Source organism: Dreissena polymorpha, chromosome 13, assembly GCF_020536995.1.
Source record: "Dreissena polymorpha isolate Duluth1 chromosome 13, UMN_Dpol_1.0, whole genome shotgun sequence".
In the NCBI taxonomy this organism is placed as follows: Eukaryota; Metazoa; Mollusca; class Bivalvia; order Myida; family Dreissenidae; genus Dreissena; species Dreissena polymorpha.
The window spans coordinates 7,602,488-7,623,885 of NC_068367.1; the positions used below are offsets into that span (position 1 = coordinate 7,602,488).

The 21,398-nt window shown below is 36.1% G+C and overlaps 1 protein-coding gene across 4 annotated transcripts; it reads right to left on the reverse strand.

The window, feature by feature from the left end:
* Nucleotides 1-2,106: 2,106 nt before the first annotated feature.
* Nucleotides 2,107-21,372, reverse strand: LOC127855186 (uncharacterized). 4 transcript variants are annotated; one of them, XR_008037386.1, is made up of 5 exons: nt 18,242-18,960; nt 16,817-17,046; nt 7,293-9,400; nt 5,751-5,905; nt 2,107-4,871 (listed from the first exon to the last, which is right to left on the reverse strand). XR_008037386.1 is itself a non-coding variant. In XM_052390596.1 (5 exons), exon 3 carries the CDS (start codon nt 14,467-14,469, stop codon nt 11,671-11,673), a length of 2,799 nt encoding a protein of 932 aa, XP_052246556.1. In that variant the 5' UTR covers nt 14,470-17,046; nt 18,242-18,409; nt 21,247-21,372; the 3' UTR covers nt 2,107-4,871; nt 5,751-5,905; nt 7,293-11,670. The 4 variants fall into 4 exon arrangements, 3 of the variants coding, with proteins under 3 accessions (XP_052246556.1, XP_052246557.1, XP_052246558.1); XM_052390596.1 differs by adding an exon at nt 21,247-21,372 and having other exon boundaries at nt 7,293-17,046; nt 18,242-18,409; XM_052390597.1 differs by having other exon boundaries at nt 5,769-5,905; nt 7,293-17,046.
* Between the last annotated feature and the right edge of the window lie 26 nt (nt 21,373-21,398).

Genomic DNA, 21,398 nt, shown 5'->3' on the forward strand with positions numbered 1-21,398 from the left:
ATATACGTCCATTATCCCATAGTTGAACCCTATAAATATATGCGTCAAAAAATTGAGTGAGATTGGGATATGCATGGGATAACTCATTGACTTCTATCTATGGACTATCTGCGCGAATACGAGTATAATAGCGTTTGGGAACTAATGAGCGCCGATTATTCTGCGTCCAGACGTTTTTTTATATCCCGCGTAAACGGTTATATTCGTGTTTAAAAATGATGGTTTAACGGTAATCTGGTCCCAGTAACATTTACATACGGTCGTACGTGCATTATAGAGCATCTAGAGCCCTATCAACCTGAGTCGAGAGTCAACACATTAAGCATAGGCGGCTCCAATGGAGGGGAGCGGACGCGGCGTACGCCCCCCCCCCCCCTAAAATCTTCAAAGTAAAGTCAAATCATTTGATGTTTCACACTTAGCTAGATCTAAATCACCTATGTAAACTCATTTTTATCTTCTTCCTTGTACTCAAAATTGCCCACTAATCACAGACAATCGCTAAAATGTTTTAACTTTATACTCTGTGTCGCCCGGCGTATAAACTATGCATATTTTTGGCATTATAAGAAGGTACTTTGATGAAAGTAAATAAGGCGTGACATGTCCGAAAAGTGGTTGACAAAGCCTTCAAAATCACTTTAATCGTGGGGCTTCCGGGAGGGGGGGGGGCTTCTGTTGAGTGTGCTTTAATGCTATTAATTGCATCAAATAACTAAGTTAATTAGATTGATGTACGTGAATGAAATCTCCGCGTGTTTTATTTTTTATATTTTTTTACCATTGTATAATTAATACCCCCACCCCCTCCAAAAAAGCATCCAGACAACGTCCACTTCGTGCTTATACGGTACAATTCGGGTGAAACCAGGGATGGATGCCTATTTATCTGCGCCCAGTTAACGTTCACATGCGAATATATGGTCTTAATTGCATTATAGTGTAATAAAACCCAATAAATCTGCATCGTATGGCCTAACGAGGGACAAAATTGTCACAAAACCAGGTTTTCATTGTGAAAAAAAATCTGATAAAGGGAGAAAACTCAAACTGAATTTTGAAATGAACAAACAAAATTAACCCCCTTTGTAAGTTTGTTTTTAAAAAAAATCTATTTTTAGTCGTGGCGACCTTGACATTGGAGATATTGACGTGATTCTTTCGTGCGACACACCGTCCCATGATGGTGAACAAATGTGCCAAATGATTTTAAAATCTCACAATGAATGACATAGTTATGGCCAGGACAAGCTCATTTATGGCCATTTTTGACCTTTGAACTCAAAGTGTGACCTTGACGTTGGAGATATCGATGTAATTATTTCGCGCGACACACTGTCCAAAGATGGTGAACAAATGTGCCAAATGATTTTAAAATCTGACAATGAACGACATAGTTATGGCCCGGACAAGCTTGTTCCGCCCGCCCGCCAGCCAGCCCGCCCGCATTCGCCAATCTAATAACCAGTTTTTTCCTTCGGAAAACCTGGTTAATAAAACCCAATCAATCAGCATCGAGTGAATAAATTGAGTTTCTTTATACGGTATCAATTGCATGAAGAAACTGATCCACTTCTGTTTATCTGTGTCCATAGAATATGCACATGTTATTTTACGGATTTAATAGCGTTGCGGAACACATGAACCCATATTGGTATGCGTCTAGACAACGATCACATCGTGCTTATACATTGGGTTTTATAAATGAAGGACAAACAAACAATCTCATGTGCTTATCCCTTTACCTCTCACAAATGCACTTTGATGCATTTAAAGTCCTTTAGAAAATTAAATTAAATAAGTCCTTTCTTAACATATTCAAGTTTTAAATGCTTCATTTCCAATCCTTATGTACTGATGAGTAACAAACAGCATAAAACCTTAACAGACTGCGAGTTGCTGTTCGGGGTTTATGCTGGTTGCAAAATCAATTTTCACTTTGCTTCTTATGGGAGAAAGGGTTATATGGTCTATATTACATTTTAGAAGTTAAACATTGTAATTACCTTATAATTGATGGATTGTTATTGTCAATGACTTTATGTTCTCTGATAATGTCATATCTTCCGTTTTAAGACAAAAATTGTTACAAACAAAAATGCTTAGAACAAGAACAACATTTATTCAGCAACAAAGCTTATACAAGCTCATAGCTTACATTATATATGGATTATACAATTTATTTATAAGTGATGGTAGACGATAAAGAATGGACGATATTGTTATGAACTGGTCAACATGGTATGTTTATGAAGGGAATACATGATTTCATATAATATTGCAACTTTTTTAATTAATGTCATTAACATGATAAAAAGGAGTACACCTTATTGGTAAATGTGCGTGATGCATATGGATCAATTGTTAGGCTATAAGACTAAATATATCTAATATGTATATCATTACATACATACATACATACATACATGCATGCATACATAAATATATACAACTTTATATGGTATTTCAATATGAACACACATCTATGAGATTTAACCATCCTTGGCCACATAAGTGCTGTTGAGTGCAGTCCTATGTTTGGTTAAATTTATTTGTTGCGAAAACCCGGACTAGACTTAAAAGGTTACAAATAAACAATAATTACAACTTTAAGTATTTTAAGATCATCTTTGAAGAGTGTCGCCATAACTAATGCGATAACGATGAATATGGTTAATTTCACAACTATACACAGTTAACATCATACGTCTCCTAAAATGCAGATAAAATTGACGTTTTAACAACGCATTATTTACACGAACTTCATCTTTAATATTTACCGATTCAAGGTGAAATGGGAGAAATGGTGAAATGGTTTACACACAATCTATTCATTGCTGCCATTCACGTCTGTGGCAAACCATCTCGTTTCAAGAAAATCATACCATAACATCGAATAAACTATGGTTATACGCAAATGCTAAAAAATGCATTGATTTTTAATCAAGAAAAAATGTAAACTAGCAATAAAAGAGCGCAAATATGAACGCTTTTGTTTTGCAGACGAATTACAAAATATAGAAAAGGAGAGCGTATTAATAAAAGAAAGGCACAACATTAAATATATAAGGTGCATCAAACCCGATATTTTTGGTGTATTCTGCAGAATGCGTCTTAAATTAAAGAAGTTAAATTGAACCACTCAACCGTAGATGATATTTATATAAAAAAATAAACACTCGTTTGATGTGAAAGAAAGCCAAACATGAAAGTACTACGATCAAAGTGCGAATAAAAGTATAAATACATTTATAAATGTTAGCAAAACATGACATTTCTAAACGTTGGAAAATTAATAAATTAACAAAACAATAATAAAATCCCGGGAAAGCAACAACCTCCGGATGAGATTATCAAATGTTCAATAGTAAGACAGCAAAGCAAAAGCAAACAATAACCATTGGTTTAAACAATAATTTTTCTTGTCTTGGTGCGAAGGGAAAAAGTCATAGTTTAAAGAAATTGACGTAAATGATGCCAACAATTATAAACGCATACCTGTATATGGATATTTTCACGGATTTTGGCATGTGTTGAAGTTTTAAAAATAAAAATGATAAAATAAATAAAATAATGTAAAAAGATAAATGTTTACATCGGAATTAAATAGCTCAATAATTAAACAAGAATAAAATCAAAGATAAAAAAGTTATCCTTAACTAGTCTTAAACAACTGACCATTTGAGTAAAAGACTAGAACTTAAACAACTCTCCCATCTGTGATCGTATAGTAAGTAATATGTTTATGTTATAATTTATATCAGCAATCATCGTACTGTCACAAAATATAATGATAACAACAGAACTCGCCAAATTATTCCTTCGTAATGCTTTAAATTTTTAATGTGTTTAAATCATCAAAATATGCAAATACTGTAATATTGTAGAGCTTAGTAAATGTTCAGTATTACCGATTCCTCGCACAAATAAAACTACAACGAAAATTTTGAAATCTGAAAAAAAAATCAATTTCGTCAATTAACCAAAACGTGAAAAGGTCCATTTAACAAAACAATGGTACAAATCTATTCACAAGAGGCAAATTAATATCAGACATCAGAATTTTAATATGCTCACTATTTACAACAAATGTAAATGATAAAGGAAAATTATGCTGCATGTTTCGTTTACAAAACAATGTATGACCTTAGCATCTTAGGCAGAAAAGTAATATATGAAAATATAATAACACAATTTCTTAAATTTCGCTTAATGAGATGTATAAGTTACTATAACTCTGTCAAATGTTATGTATCATCCTCTTATCCATATTTATACTCAAACCAAGTTTCAATGAAATCCGCCAAAGCACTGCCAAGATATGGCTCCGGACACAAAAAATTATTAAAATATTTTCGCAAACTTAATGATAAATCCGAAATGTTGTTTACATTTCGTGACGTCATTTGACGTTGAAATGTTATTTCAGCAACATAACAAAATGCGATTGGTCAATCAAACGAAAATAAGCCAATGAAAATCCTTAAAAAGTATATTACACATGTGTAAGATAAAAATATTTGTAATGGTTATATTACAAGGGGAAGCAGGGAATGGCATGTGATAAATATATATCTGTATTGAAGTAACTGTTAATTACACACTAAGCACACTCACAAGCTGAACTAAGTTGTGTTGGTCATCATTGCTATCACAACCCTTCTTTGCTGCCTTATTCATGTGATATCTGATCACTTTTTTGTAGGGGCAAATCTCCTTTTAGTTCTTGATGGAGCAGGTGTTACATTCTTCATAACAAATGAGGTCAGATGGCATTGCATTTCTTCAACATTTGCAACGACCTCTTCCACCACAAGTTCTTTAATTTTTGAGGCAACATCACTGTCGATACGTTGCAACAGCCCAGCGTTCTGTTGAAGATTCAATAAGAAATTTAAATAGCAGCAATTAATATAAACATGCACTTTGCAAACATTATCACCCCAATGTACGATCATCTGCATTTTAATACAGATCTTCAAGCTAATATAAATACATTATTATAAAGAGGTGTCAAATGAAAAGAAATAAATCTTATATTTTTATCTGAGCATTCATCAAGACAATAAGACCAAAACTTTTGTTTTGCACTGAAATCAACACCATTTTAAGAACATTTTTAAAATCCTAGTATGTCCATCATTACATGTACATTGTTTATTTTTGCATTAAATGGCTTACAGGATGCGCTACATTGATGTTTCAAAGTTTATATATAAAAGATTCATGTACATTTAGCTGATTCATCTGGATCCTATTTTTTAACAAAATTGTTATTAAATAGCAATGCTTTCCAATTCAGTAAAGACTGATTTATATGAGACATTGCTATTGTATTGTTTATAAAAATAAAGATTCTGCATACTAACAAGGTGCTCAGGTAAGCTAACAAGAGCACCGCATAAAAGGTGCCACGCTCGGCTGCGGGTGCAGTTTTGAATACATGAAAGCTTGTCAGATTTTTTTTAGTTTTTTTTAAGAGGTCACAGTGACCTTGACCTTTGACCTAGTAACCCAAAAATGTGTGTGACATGTAAAACTCATCAAGGTGCACCTACATATGAAGTTTCAAAGTTGTAGGTTGAAGCACTTTGATTTTAGAGCCAATGACAAAATGTTAAGGTTTTAGCATGACGCGGACGGCCAATGAAACGACGACGGACACGACAAGCTGGCTATGACAATACCTCGGGTTTTCTTCGAAAACAGACAAGCTAAAAATCAATGACAAGCATGGAGGGGAAGGTTACCATTTTTCTGTCTGATACCTTCTCCTTTTCCAGTTTTCTCTTCTTATTCTTGTCTGTACCATGGTGGCATTTCAGAACCTGATGTCCAAGGCTCACATACATATAAGGGTTCACCCCATGGACCCAACAAACCTTATGGGAGGATGAAGTAACAACTGAAATTATTCATCAAAACAGATTTTTTTATTTATTTTCTGCTTATGTATACACTTTATTTAAAAAACACAAAAAAATGAAATTAAACAAAAAAATCCATATCATGAATTCATTCATTTAATAGGAACAAGAGATGTGTTTGTCAGAAACACAATGCCCCCTATCACGCCGCTTTGATTTTTGTTTTACCTTAGACCTTGAAAGATGACCTTGACCTTTCACCACTCAAAATGTGCAGCTCCACGAGATACACTTTTGCCAAATATCAAGTTGCTATGTTCAATATTTCAAAAGTTAATATTTCAAAAGTTATCGCAAGGTTACCAAGGTTAAAGTTTTGGGACAGAATGACAGACAGACAGGCCAAAAACAATATACCCCCGATCATTCGAACTGGGGGCATTACAATAGTTGATAAAGGTACATAGAATCACATTGTTCTTAAAAAAAGAGAAAGTACAAATGTTTTCACCTTCATAAGTCTTCGCATTTTAAAACTTTTTTGATTTTTGAAAGACAATTAATAAGGAATTTTGTGACAGAATATGGGAATGAACAATACTTTATCAATTGGGGAAAAATTCTTTCATTTTTTTAAGTCAAGATATTAATGCAAGTAAAAAGCTATCTGTGAGGCATGCTTTTTTCTACTTACCCGTTGTGATAAATATTCAGGCCACATAAAAGCTAAATAGATTTGATAACGTCTTTACAAACTTATTGTATAAAAATAATTAATACCATAGTGTATTGCAAACATTTCATCATTTAAGAAATATATGAGTGTGGCAGAATTTATAGGTGCCAGTGTAAATTTAGTATTAATTTAGTAAATGGTGAATAAAAAATAATAATATAAAAAAAATAAACTTCACAATTTTTTTAATATTTTGCTCTAACATGGCTCATCTTGAAGGACATACGCTTTTTGGTACAAATTCAAGTGATTAACATAGTAATCAAATACTGAGAAAACACTGCTTAATGCCCCTGTGTTGCCATGGCTGTGAATGCATGGCTATCATCACCTGGGTATAAATATCCATGCATCCAGAACAATATTTACAGATTGCACTGCTGTTACTTAATAACAAATAAATGAAAATAAGTGCATGCAGAACAATGTACGCTGAATTGCTAACAGTTGATACCGTTATTTTCCATTAGAAGTTTACTGTGTTTATTTAAAAAGCACTGGAATGATAATTTGTTAAATAATCAGAGCTCGATTCAATGTATTCAAAATGACAATAATGGAAGGTAATTGTATTTCTCTTCAACTTATAATTGATAATATTTGACAACAATTTCATTAATAATATTCACTCTAGTCAAGGTCTACAAAACGGTAGTGTCAATATTGAAGTAAATACTGGTAGTACTTACCTGAAATAAAGCTGTATCTGTTCCCGGATCCCTCAGGCCAGGAAAGTAGACACAAAACACATAGGATGAACACCGATACAAAAGTAGACGTCCGTCCAGATGTAAAGCTACAGTATGACTCCTGATTATCTGCATTGGTTTCCCGTCAATCGAGTAGTCTCTGCCGTACTGTTCCGGTTACACACCAGTAAATTTACCACACTCCTCCCCATTTTATCCAACGGGAAAGAGCCATAGTCCTTTTTCAGTCTTGGTAAATTGTTACTTCATCAAAAATTTGGCCTACACTAAAGTTCCGGGCCCTGGTGATACTTTTTTTTGTATTCAATTCTGCAATGCTCCATTAATCGTCCACTAAAACAGACTAGAGGAATAAATTGTGCCCAGCATATAGTTTTTCTTTAAACTTATAATTAAAAACGGAGTTTTTCCAAACTTTCACTTCCATTCATTGTCTATACACTTCAGTTGCGATCCTTTCTGTTAAAATTAGTGTCCTAAACATTAAAATATTAAAACTCCATATTCAAATTTCAATAATTGGCTACACGAATGTCATATTACATTATGCTATTTATAGCCCAAACAGTTGAGTGGAATTCCTCAAGGTCAGCTGGCACACGTCCCTGACCTCGCTATCCCGATATGACGTAATAACGTTGGCCACGTCCCCTAAAAAGGATGGAGTGCACATCTGAGCCCCAGCTGGTCGAAAGTATGGCGAGTCAGTTTCGATCAACAGCCTGTTCGCCGGGACCCCCCGGATTGCCTGTTTCTGCGCCTCCGTGAAAAGCCGGGCTTGTCCTGAGTACTGAAGAAACAATTAGGGAATGCCTTACACCAGCTGACCACTACCTCTTGCGCGCCGGTGAAACAATGCAGCACCACTTTCTGCGTCCGAGCAACATTGGGCTTTAATAATTCAAGACATTCCAGATAGAGCACTCCGGACTGCCGATCCTCCCCACCCCGGATATGAAGGATGATTGGTTGACAAGGGGATGACAACTCTAGTATCCTTGTCAGAACTTTCTCCTGTAGCCCCCAAGTATCTGCTGGTTAGGTTCGGGGTCACAATAGATCAGGACACCTCCTACCACATCCACTTCAACTTGGGGTCTGATCCCTACATCTGCATCCAGAATGGTCCGGATATCTGAGTAATACGGCATAACCAATTTCACTAGAGACCGGTCCAGGTGAAACTGAGAATCTAAGGCCGAAATCCTGGTCGTTACTGGTCGCCCTGACGCCTGGGATGTGTTCCTCCTAGCCAACGAAAGGTTTGCCTGTCCGGATACTGCCAGATACTCCCTAACAGACATGTTCCGTACATTAGAAACAGCATGAGCCGTTCCACTTCCTGCAGGTTCCGTCACTGCCACCACCGGGGGTGTCGGGGCACTTTGATGCTCCACGTCAGGGATTTGAACATGTAACCCAGCCACAGCCGGGACGGTACTAGAGGTACGCTGATTGTCCAGGTTGAAGAAGTAAACATGTCGATCCCTTGGAATGTGTTTCAGTAGACCGACAAGGACACGCCAATGGGCAAGAAGAGCCTGCGAGTTCAGACGTTGAATGTCGAAGTCCACTTCCGGCCATCCTGATTGACGGGCAAACTCGGACAACCACTGTCTATCTACTTCAGATAGAGACACCTCCGCGTTGATTCCTAAGTCATGCTTATGGGCAAAGTCCAGCAGGGTACCAAGCCGAACAGTAGACCCGAGAAAGTACTCAGTCGTCCAGCTGGCCATGGTACATGACTACCTATAGGAGGCTTCTCAACTTCCAGCTTTCGCCGGACGCCATTCTTCCTAATGACCCCATGCTATTTCTCCTCCTCTTCCCTTCATTTTTGGTTTTGAACCCATATTGTGAGTACAAATAGGGATAACCACGTATGAAGGAATTTTTGTCCTCCAATTGCTTCGGATGTAACTGGAGAACATGAACACAATTATGTCTGATAAACCCTGTTGAAAAGTCATGTCGTAACCAGCGGTCTCCGGTCACTTTCAGCTTGCATTAAACCTCAAGCTTGGAGGAAGATGACATTCTCAGCAGCCGCACAGGGTAGTTTTAAGAATCTTGATTTCTAACACCTGAAGCAAGACAAATGCATGCTTAAACAGACAAATGGTGGGATTGATACCTCCAGCCTTTCACCGGAGTAATTATCCTGAACATATATAAATGTACGTTAAGTCGTTATATAAAAAGTATGTAGCCTCCAGATAAATCCGGAGTGTTAAACATACGAACATCACTAGTGTCTTTTCTGTGATAATGCTTATTTAAGATCTTATTGCCAGATTCATATTGTTTTTAATCAAATAATATTTAAACGACACTCAGCCCGTTTGCCGAATGAAGTTGTACATCAATAATCTCGTGTTTATACAATTTACAGACAGACATGTATCTGTGTACATTTCCAAAAGAATTAGTGTCTTTTCTCAGCCTTTCAGAATAGTACTGGTACTAGTTAAACATGGAACCAAAGTGCCTTAAGAACCATATGTGGTTTTGAAGTATGTTTTACAAAATTGCCCTGAAACATGATCAAAACTGTAAAATTCAATACATCCAACTATTTTATTGTGTCGAGTTGGACATTTTTATTCTTGAATTGGGAAAATTTGCATCCTAATTGTATTGCCCAAGATGAATTTCTGGAGTACCCAGTACCCATTAAAATGAGAAAACACACCACAGCATAATAAGAAACTAATCAAAATATCTTAGCAAACATCAGCAATTAAAACACACGTGCATGTAACTTGCATGTGGCTTATTAGAAATCAATCAAGCAATGAAGAAAGCATGTTTTAACTGACATTAATTAGTGCATATTCAGTAGTCAGATCAGTTTCTAATGTAACAATGGATTTGTTATAATATTCCATAATAGATCAAGGAGCATTAAAGGCTATAAAACTCTGAATTCTTAACATACTTCTTCAACTACAGATTTTACATTACATGTATATTATAATTAAAACCACTTTTCGTGTTACATTGTGCAATAATGGAGAACATATATAATCCACTAAACGTCAACATTAATATATTATCAAGTCAAATGGTACCAGTACTTCCTTGAAAATATGTGAAATAATTTCAAGACTGGGTAATCTATCAGAAATCCATTATTACTGAAATGGTTAAAAGGTGTACACAAAGTATGAACAATTGCTATATAATTCAGCATGTGCCAAAGTTGTACAAAGTATAATGAAGATTAATAATAAACAATTTGTTGTATAAAGCCAATCATAATTTCTGTAACTTATAATAATTCTTAAGAGTTCTCCTAATCACATTTAATATTAACAAGTTATTTCGAAATAGTATAAAAGCATTTACTCCAAATATTCCTTTTATCAACAGATTAAACATTATGATCTTGATACAGTAGTCATAGTTAAGACAATACTTCACACAAATCAACTAAAGGAAGAATACATGGTATTTTAAAACATGTTATTTTACAAGTGCATATCATCAACTTAAATGTACTGTCTAACAGAATTATCTACTAGCTAATTGACACACTTTTTATATTCTCCAGCAACAGAGCCGGATTCAGACATGCTAAAACCTATAACCACTATAAAACTAAATTTTCAAGCACATGAGCGAGTTACGTCTTACAACAATTCAGACACTTATACTTCTTTATTCTCACACCTTCTTCCTCACTCACATTCACACATCTCCCGTGAAACCACTCATCACACCAACATCACTCGATCATAAAACCGTCATCTGGCTGTCTACACACACAATAGGTTACATCACTGTCAACAGCTAAGTGTCCAGTCGGTCGGTCAATTTCCTGACTTGGGAGATAAGTTACCTGACAGATTTTCAAACGATCATGCTTCCTTGTTTTGACCACATTCTTATGCAAGAAAATAACTAAATAAAATAATATTAAGATACAACACAGTTTATTTTCCGTTTCTTGTTCTATGTGTGTGACATTTAAGTGACATGCATTTAATGTTTTTGATATCCGTCACATTGTTGACTGATTGCGATCATTTAACAATGCAGAGCGTGAAAGACGGCTAAAGTGTGAATTCTGTAAGTATGCATGTATAGATAAGAAGATAATTATTAGCCGTGTCACCATCCCCGGTCCGTTCCATTTAACCGATAGTTTGTATTATTTCAATTTCTAGTGTGCGATATCCAGCATATTGACCGGATCACCCATGGATAGTTGGTATTATTTCGCTTTCTAGTGTGAAGTATCCAGCATATTGACCGGATCACCCATGGATAGTTTGTATTATTTCATTTTCTAGTGTGCGATAACCAGCATATTGACCGGATCACCCATGGATAGTTGGTATTATTTCGCTTTCTAGTGTGAAGTATCCAGCATATTGACCGGATCACCCATCTTGTTTATAACCTCCTTCGTATTGACTATACCCGGATCCCATACTTCACGTGTCTTCTCATGTCTTTCTTTCCATGATTTTGACAGGGGGACCACATCATCTACGTCATCCAACTCATAACCAAGTTGATACTCTAGACGACCATCCACGATGGTTTTCCTGCACAAAGCATCAGGATTGCCGTTCCTTGCTCCTGCCCTATGATTAAACATCTTGGTCCTGAACTTCATGCCACTTTGCTCCAGCTTTTTCTCTTTAACAAAGAGGTCTGCTCTGGGAGTGTTCAGTGTGATAATACGTTTGTCCATCTGAACTTGTCCCTCTTCAAGAGCCTTCCGTAACTCAGTGGCATGACTGACTGATACACTGAACCTTGCCTGGTCTTCACTAGATCTGTTGAGTTTGTCCACCTGCGCTTGTCCCCCTTCTGGAGCCTTCTGTAACTCAGTGGCCTGACTGGCTGACTCACTGAACCTCTCTTGGTCTTCCCTAGCAGCCTTTATCTGAGCCTTGTATCCACTGACTACCTCCTGAGGGTCTGCTGCATGTTCTTCAGCCTTCTGCGAAGTGGTCTGATGCTGGATCAGGATCTCAGCTTCGTATTTCTCATGGTACGCAGCCAACTGGGCAAGACTAGCATCTGACATGTGACCAGCTTCACTAACCGGTCTCTCGTATTCCTCCTTCTGTCTATCGGCCTCAACCTGCATCTGATGGACCAACATATCCAACTCACTTCTCTCCAGAATTGTGTGGTTGTGTTGTTCATTCATCTTTCTGAAATTTTCCTCACTTTGTGCCAGTCTCGTTTGCAGTTGGTTATTTTCTCGTACCCCATTCTGGAATTCATTGCCCTGCTTCTGCAGGTTCTCCTTCTCCACTTTCATTTTGTTCTCCGTCAGTCTCGACTTCCTCTTAGCAATAGCCTCCGACTTCTCTGCTTTCAAACGCTTGAAGATTGCACGAGCTGTCGCCAACTGATTTACTCGGGCTTTCTCCAACTGATTTGTTGAAGCTTTCTCCAACCGTTCAATGCATTTCTTCAGCTGCATGTTTTCGTGACCAAGTGATTGTGCCTGTGACCTTGACCTTAAGATTTCTCCATCTTTTATCTCCATCTCCTCATGCACTTGCTGCTTCATCTCTGCAATAGCTATCTGTCTGTCTTTCTTTAACTGTTCTATCATCTCCCGTGCCTGTTGTACCTGCTGCTGTAATTTACTCTCGATGGAACTCTGCAGTTTTTGAAACTGGGCTTGCAGTTCCCTCAATTCTCGCTCAATGCATGCTTTATCGGTGAGCATAGCCGCTTGCCGTTCTTTGCTCTCTTTCAAGAGTTCTATTATTCCTACTTTGTCTTCTATTTCCTGGTTGAATTTCACCACCAGGTCTCTCTTTGCCTGCTGTTCAATGGCTATCTGATTTTTCAGCTCCGAGATACGTCGGGAAGCGCGGTCTTGACACTGAATCATCGTCGACTTTAACTTATCGTGTTCTTGTATCACGTCTTTGTATACGCCCATCAGGTCCCTCTTGGAGACGTTGTTCAGGTCCATCTCCATTTCATCCATCTCTGAGTGTAGATCAGATGAAAGGCTGTCCTGCAAGTGACTGAAACTCATGTTGGTGCGGAATGAGCCCTTGTTTGTCGCAGAGCAGATGGATGAAGTGCTGGAACCAGAGGCCCCAGACGTGACATTACCTGCCCTTGTCTGATTGTTGGGTGAATGAACAGGTATATCAATCTGCTGCTTCACAGGTACTCTAGACGGGCTGACTTCCAAAGACTGGTTAGCTGTAACATAGCCAGACGAATAAAAACTACTGAACTTGTTACTGTCTTCAGGGACTGCTTTTGTTTTCGGCGTGCTCTCTGCGAGTGGGATGTCACCCTCTTTAATCTCAGCTGTTTCGGGGAGTTCCTGGCAACCAAAACACCTCTCCAATTTCTCCATGATTGCGTTGTAGGTAATATTTGGTGTCTTATCGGTAATAAGTGTATGGTAATCCCTCGCCGTGTCAGTGAGACACAAGCACAAATAATCCTTCTTCTCCCTTTCACTCCAATCATTCACCACCACATAGCGGTTAAACTTGCTTTTAAACGACTTCCAACTACCCTTTCCACTATACACAAGTGTCTTTGGTTGTTGGGTCAACCTTTGTCGTCTGTCATCATGTCGGTGGGTTCGACCAGCATTATTCTCTCGTTCGGGAACGATGACGCCCTTAATTGCCGGTTGAACATTGGGTTGTACATTTGTACCTGCAGGTAAAACATTAAGTTGTACACTTGTGCCTGACGGTTGAACATTTGTTTGTACATTTGAGCCTGCCGGTTGAACATCTGTACCTGCCGGTGCGAATCCATAGTTTGTTACACCAGCTTGTATTCCGATCCCTTGGTGCCCCTCCATATTAGTGAAAGGCTGTAACTGTCCTTGGGCCGGGTACCACTGCGGATAAGGGTACCACCTGTATGGGGACCCATTTTGTGGCGGTCCTTCCTGCCATGGTGGGAACTGCAATGGTTGTCCAGGGTATGGCTGTTGACTTTGTGGGTACGGACCAGTTGGTTGCACAGATGGGTACTGGTAAGGAAATGGTTGTTGTGATTGTGAAATTGGTCGTGTCTGTACTTGAGTTGGTTGCGCTGACGGGTACTGATGAGGAAATGGTGTTTGTTTTTGTACATTTTGTTGCAATGGTTTCATTTCCTCAAAATAAGCTGAACCTAAATCAATAGTTCTCTCAGCCATGGTCCGTCAATGTCAATTTACTGTCCAAGTTTAGTCAAGTATTTCAAATGAAGTACACCACACACACACATTTGCAATTTAAATGCAATGATATCAGGGCTTTCCTTAGACCTCAAATCTCAAGAGTCAAGGACTCTTGGGACCATATTTTCAAGAGTCAAAATCAAACTTCTGAGAGTCCTAATAATAACGCAGGAGAGTCAATGATTTTTTGCAAGTTAAGCAAATTACTGAGATATAATATATAAAAAGCAACAAATAAAAAGATACATGTATGTTAACATTTATTTCTTACATTTTACTGTCACTACAACACTATGCATTTAAACACAATATTTCAATGATTAATAAATACAAAACATGTATTCTAATACAACATTAACTTCATGTATACAGCAGAGTAATATGTCAAATGTTCTTCTTTCGCACGTTTGGGGGTGTTAGGAGCACTGTCATTTAAATCTACAGTACGCTTTGTCGTTGGCGTCTTACACACACTTTCAGAGTTACTACCGATTCCGAATTCGAAAAGGTTTCTCTGCGACATTTTCCGAATGCACTAGCACAATTACACTTTGCACAATTACACTTTATCCAATAACTTTGTTTGACCGTTTCGCGTGGCTATTAAATTAAGAATGAAATACAAAATGTGAAAAAAACCATTTCCGCTGGCTATCACAAAAAAAACAACAACATACGGGTGGTACCTAAACACAATAGCCTATATAAATCGGTAAACTATAAAAGGAAATTATTTCTACTCGCCGATAAAGGTGCCTCCGTATTTAATCCCATCAAAAATTCCGACGCCCTTTAACTATTTCATGTGCCATCTTCACGGAAGACGTGCGACAAACACGCCGTTTTCTATGCCTTATCAAACGGTCATTTATTACGCCTACATGTATTTTGTAATCAATTAGCTCATGCAAAAATTGTCACTTTGCCACAAGGCCAGTTATATCGGTTCTATAGTTATTTTTAGCAACTTTGATGCAAAGCGTGTAATTTGACGTTGTAGACAGTACATATGCCAGCATAACTTTCGCGCGTCTTTGAACTGAGCAATCATGAAGCGAAACAGTGATGGGTGCATTCAGCTTTGGAAATACATTCTGCCATACTCTGGAAATATCTCAAAATATGCTTTACGGTGTTATGTGGATATGGATGTTATTATTTTATATTGAATATTATTAAAACTGACGCGGATGAGTCCATTCTGTTTTGGTGGGTTTATAGTTCTTCTTAAATGCTCTGAGCTTTTATGAGTACATACGTACAGCTCAGAGGGTCAATAGCTGGGAGTTGGATTATTGCAACTAGGTGGGTTTAATACACGTCTTTTCCGCAAACAGCTTATAACAAAAGCTATGATAAATAATGGAAAGTTAATACAAGCGTCATCGAACCAGCAGTGTTTTAATTGGTCAATACTAGATTTCTTAATTAACCAAACTCCGCCTACTGGGTGGACTTGTGCTTCGATGATTGGAAACGGGCGTTAACGATTAGCGTGTACTAAATGAGATACTCCGCCCCGTGCCAATTATCGCTTAGTCTCAACAACTTTTGATCTCGTTGACGCAAGTCGGTATATTCCCCCGGGTCAAATGTGACGCATGACGTAATTTTCTCAAGAGTCAAAAAGGGGTCTTCTGTAATTTTCAAGCGTCAAAACCCGGGAGCTCGGGTCAAAGGAAAGCCCTGGATATGTAAAACTAATACAAACAAGTATTTATCTAACTATTCCTGGCTCACAAAAACTTTAATTTCAATATTTATAACACTCACACCCCACCATACAATCAATAAATACTCTTTCTCCACCCAATCAAAAATGGGAGCAAATGAGCACAAGTGTAACAAAACAAATTAATGGCCATCACCATTCAAATAACATATACTAAAAAATGTAACACCCAGTATTTGGTACCGGGTATTTGTTCTTTAGTGATTGTGATTATTAATAGGGTCAAGTATAAATATTGTTCAATAGCGTGTGGTTATCTAAATGACTCAAGTGTAATAATATTAAATTGATGAAAGGAATAGGTTTCAATCACGCACAATACTAAATAGTAAATCTATTTCTCAACCTAATAAAAATGAACACACAAAAATGGAATCAAATAGACATAAATGTAATAAAACAAATGGCCATAAACACCAAAAATTCATGTATCCAAAATATAACACCCAGTATTTAATGCCGGGTATTATAACCGTAGATAACTCTCAGTATTGATCAAGACACAGTACGAATAGTATTTAATGGTATGCAATTGTGTTAATGACTCCAGGATAATAGGCAACTATTACAGGAAATGGATTGGGTTTATACCTATAACCTCAACTCAACCAGACACTGCCGGTAAAGTATGATGCAGGTTATGCGCAATCCCCAGCGTTGCTGGAGAACCGATAGTCTCTCTGCTCACTGCGACTTCGCGATCCCCAGCGATGCCGGAGAACCGATAGTCCCTCTGCTCACTGCGACTGCTTGACCGCAATGCACGTCTCCTCTGTACCCTCAAGGCCAGATACCTCCGGGTGCAAGAACTCGTGCACTGGCTAGGTTAGAACACAACTAATGTAGAAATAAAGACATTAAATTATTATTCTCCAAAAACAATTCATGGCAAAGTTTTTAATCACACTGATAGCACTGGCTTGAAAATAAACTGAAATACTTTCAGTGTATTTGGTTTTCTATACTTGATTATTTATTAATTGCTTTAGAGCAAATACGGTATTGCTACAGGTGCGCTCTTTAGGAAGTAGAAAAGCTTTACGGTAAACCAAAATATGCTTGTAATAAATCCTGTCGCTCAGAAAATTTACAGTTTCAACTATGCATACACCAGTAATGATACTATTATGTGATGAAGCACTAACGCAAGTTGAAAATAATTGTAATATTCTTACAATGAAATGAAAATGACACTATTTCCTAAGTATTTTTTTTTTCAAAAAAAAATAATAAAATAAACAATACAGGTTGAAATAAACTGCAATTGCTATTGCACTCTAATATCAAATAGCGCAACTAATTACAATTATTAGTTACACTAAATATCAGTGAACACTAGATTCAATTGCTAGAATTCCAATCACCGGAAAGTAAACAATGGAACGATTTCCGTTTCCGGTTAGCTCATGGCAACAACCAATGAAAAATGGGGTATCCCGAGCTATTTATAGATGGTTGTTAAATCCGGGAAATTTAAAAACTCCCAGTGAAATACCAATTATTCTAATGAAATAACTTCTCAAAAGAATAAATCTACAAACTTTCAGATTAACCAAAGATGACTTTCACTATTGCATGAAAGTACACGTACGTTTACTGTTTAATCCTGAGTTTAGTCCAGAAACTATTCTGAAACCATGCAACTATTCCAGAATAATGAACTAAAAGTTTAATTCACAAAATTAATAGAATAAATGAACAAATGTACAATGCAATCGTCAATAATGACTGACGACATGTGCAAAAACAAGATGGCGGACAATTTTTCCGCGAAAGCCTCAATCGCAAAAAATATCACAAATATCAAAATATTGTTGCACTTTCATAAAATGCAAAATTAAATGTCCCTATTGTGCAGTTTCTGCACAATCTTGACAACAAAATGAGTCATACTACAGCAGAAAAAACAAACCACAATGGCGGGTATGTTCCCGCAAAGGTTCAATTTTTGGAACTGCGAAAGTTGCAAAAATTATTGCTCGCAGCGCCAGTGAAGTAAAAACTGGTAGTACTTACCTGAAATAAAGCTGTATCTGTTCCCGGATCCCTCAGGCCAGGAACGTAGACACAAAACACATAGGATGAACACCGATACAAAAGTAGACGTCCGTCCAGATGTAAAGCTACAGTATGACTCCTGATTATCTGCATTGGTTTCCCGTCAATCGAGTAGTCTCTGCCGTACTGTTCCGGTTACACACCAGTAAATTTACCACAATATTGTAAGGAAAACAAAAATGGAAATGCCGAATGTTTTGGTTCTATAACCGATTATTTAACGATTATACTATAAATTTCATGTTTTTAAATTTGTGCTTTTGCATCGTTAAAACAATTAAATAAAAGTATCTTGTCTTCATTGCGATTTTTCGTGTGAAGATTGGCAGACGACATCTTGAAAACTTGACAAACATGCGGTAGCAGTTTCTTTTCAGCAAAATTTTTGTTTCCTAACCATGTTTCCAAATTGTCCTTACAATACTGACTTGACGATAGTCTACAAAACGGTCGTGTCAATGGTCCCAGTGTGGGTGTGACCCCTTATGTACCAGTCCCTTTATGTACCAGTCCCTTTATGTACCACTTTGAGACTTTATGTACCACCTATATATTATGAAGGTGTTGTCCATTCATTCATAGCAGTGTGAATGGGCATTAATAAGTGTTGATCGAGTCAAAGTTGAGTTAATCAAATATTGTCTACTATAACATTGCAATTCGTTGTACTGAATCATTTATTTCTTGCTTTCAGAAAAGTTTTGACAATTTGGCAAAAAGTTCAATAAAACTGAGTAACTCAGTTCTTACTTAGTAAAATATTGCAGTATTATATGTTATATCTATTTTGTATTTGCAATTCATAATGTAATGTTAATTACCCAAAAAAAAGTTAAATAAAACTCAGTTACTCAGTAACTCAGTTCTTACTAATTAAAATATTGCTAAATTATATGTTAAATATAAAAATGTAGCAATCTCAATTACATGTACAAAAAAAAAATCTCAATTAGAATTATAATTGAAATTTTGTTCACATTCATAAATTGTTTTATTTCCAATAGCAAAAATAAATTGATATAGCTAAAATGAAATGAACCTTATGCAATGGTTACAGTATCTCTAATGAAGACTAATGACACTGTCTGGTGCTCAACAGCTCTAAATTCCTCACCTATGCCAGGTGTGAAATGTCATGTTTTTTTGAGTAAACATCCCAAACCAAATGGGTCCTTCTTCACAAGTGACACATTCCTCAAATAATTAGACCAATTAACAACAACATTTATACTTTTATTAAATTTTACATAACAATAACATAGTCCAGCACATAATCTCATAATACATTTTATATTGTAATTTTAATACATATATAAATACTTAATACATAAAAATAGCACATGAAAAGCAAAACACATTTATCATCCACAAAATTGATAATGGAATACTTTTATTTGTTTATTGGCAAACAGTACAAATGAAAATATACATAAAAATAGCACATGAAAAGCAAAGAGCATTTATCATTCAAATCATTATAGTTTTTTTTCATTTATTGGTAAACAGTAAAAATACAAGCATACATCATAGTACAAAAAATAACAAATGAAAAGTTCATAAAATAAGGGGGTTTATTTTTATTTTTTCTTTAGTTCAATTTCCTGCCTCACCATCCGGCGATACTGTCTGAGGGTAATACCGGAAAAGGAAAATAAAAATGAATTCATTTAATGTTCAACTATTGAATTAAATTACTCTTATAATCATATAATAATCAGTAAGCACTGTGACAAAATGAAAAAAAAATGTTATAATGACATTGCAATAATTAATATAAAGTATGTTTTTTCCTTTTTTTGGGGCTACAAAATTATTTTATTTCATACAGGATTATATAATAATTTAACTTAACTTACCAGTGTTGCATCTCCTGTGCTGCCATCTCTCACAAATATCACACGAAATAGCTTCATCATCGTCAATGACATTGGTATCGCAATCAATACAAGAATAAATAATGTCTGCCATGATGTTGGTATGGTTTTACATATTGAATATCACCAGCATATATACACACTTTAACAATTGAGCAACAACACTTACCTTAATTACTTGAAACCAGTGAAAACTTTCTCTTTATCCTTTTTTTGATTTTTTATTTGAAAATGAACGTGATAATTTTATAATTAAATAGGTACCTAATAACTTTATTTATACCACAAATAGACATCCTTTGATGACACCACCAGTTAATTTTTTTGTAAACATGATTAAAGAAGGAATTTTTTTGATTTTTCACAGTTTGAAAATCACGGTCATTCTCTAAACATGATTAAAAAAGGAAATAATTTTATTTTTTACAGTTTGAAAATGAAGGTCCTTCTCTCTTCTCTTCAAAGTAACACATTTCAACTATACAATAGGAAATACAAACATTTTAGTTTAAGACTTAGTCGGGATAAGATAGTGACAAATGGATTTTTATAATATACTTTAATTTCAGGTGAGAATATGAATCATTTCTTACTACTGGGGCTTATAAATTATACTAAGACAGTCACTGACACACAAGCTGGCATAAAATATAATATATGGCAATATATTAGTCTAAATTCATAAATAATATGTCACAAAATACACTTCATTATTAACACATCTTCATATTAAACCATATATTATTTATCTCTATATATTATATATATGGTACATAAAGGGTCAGATAGTGGTACATAAAGGGGTGGTACATAAGGGGACTGGTACATAAAGGGTGACATCCTCCCAGTGTCAATATTGTAAGGAAAACAAAAAGGAAAGCTAAATGTGTTTCTTTCAAACCAACTATTTTTTAAAGATTAACATGTCTCTCTTTTCTCTTTTCATTAAAATATGTTTGAGTTTCTTTCAAACGCCAGCTGGTTACAACCACAACAATCAATTAAACTTTGAAGAATAATTAATTTATGCTTCTTTCAACAGAAATCATTACGTTTAGATATATGAACAAAATAATAAAATGAATTTACCTGAATTACCAAAGTTTTTTGTGCTGTAGCCAATTATGTAGGTTATTCGTATCAATTTCATTTCTTTTTATGTAAGCTTTTGCATCGTCAAAGATCGTCGAGATTTACAGACGCCATCTTGAAAACTACGACCAACTTTCGGTATCAGTCTC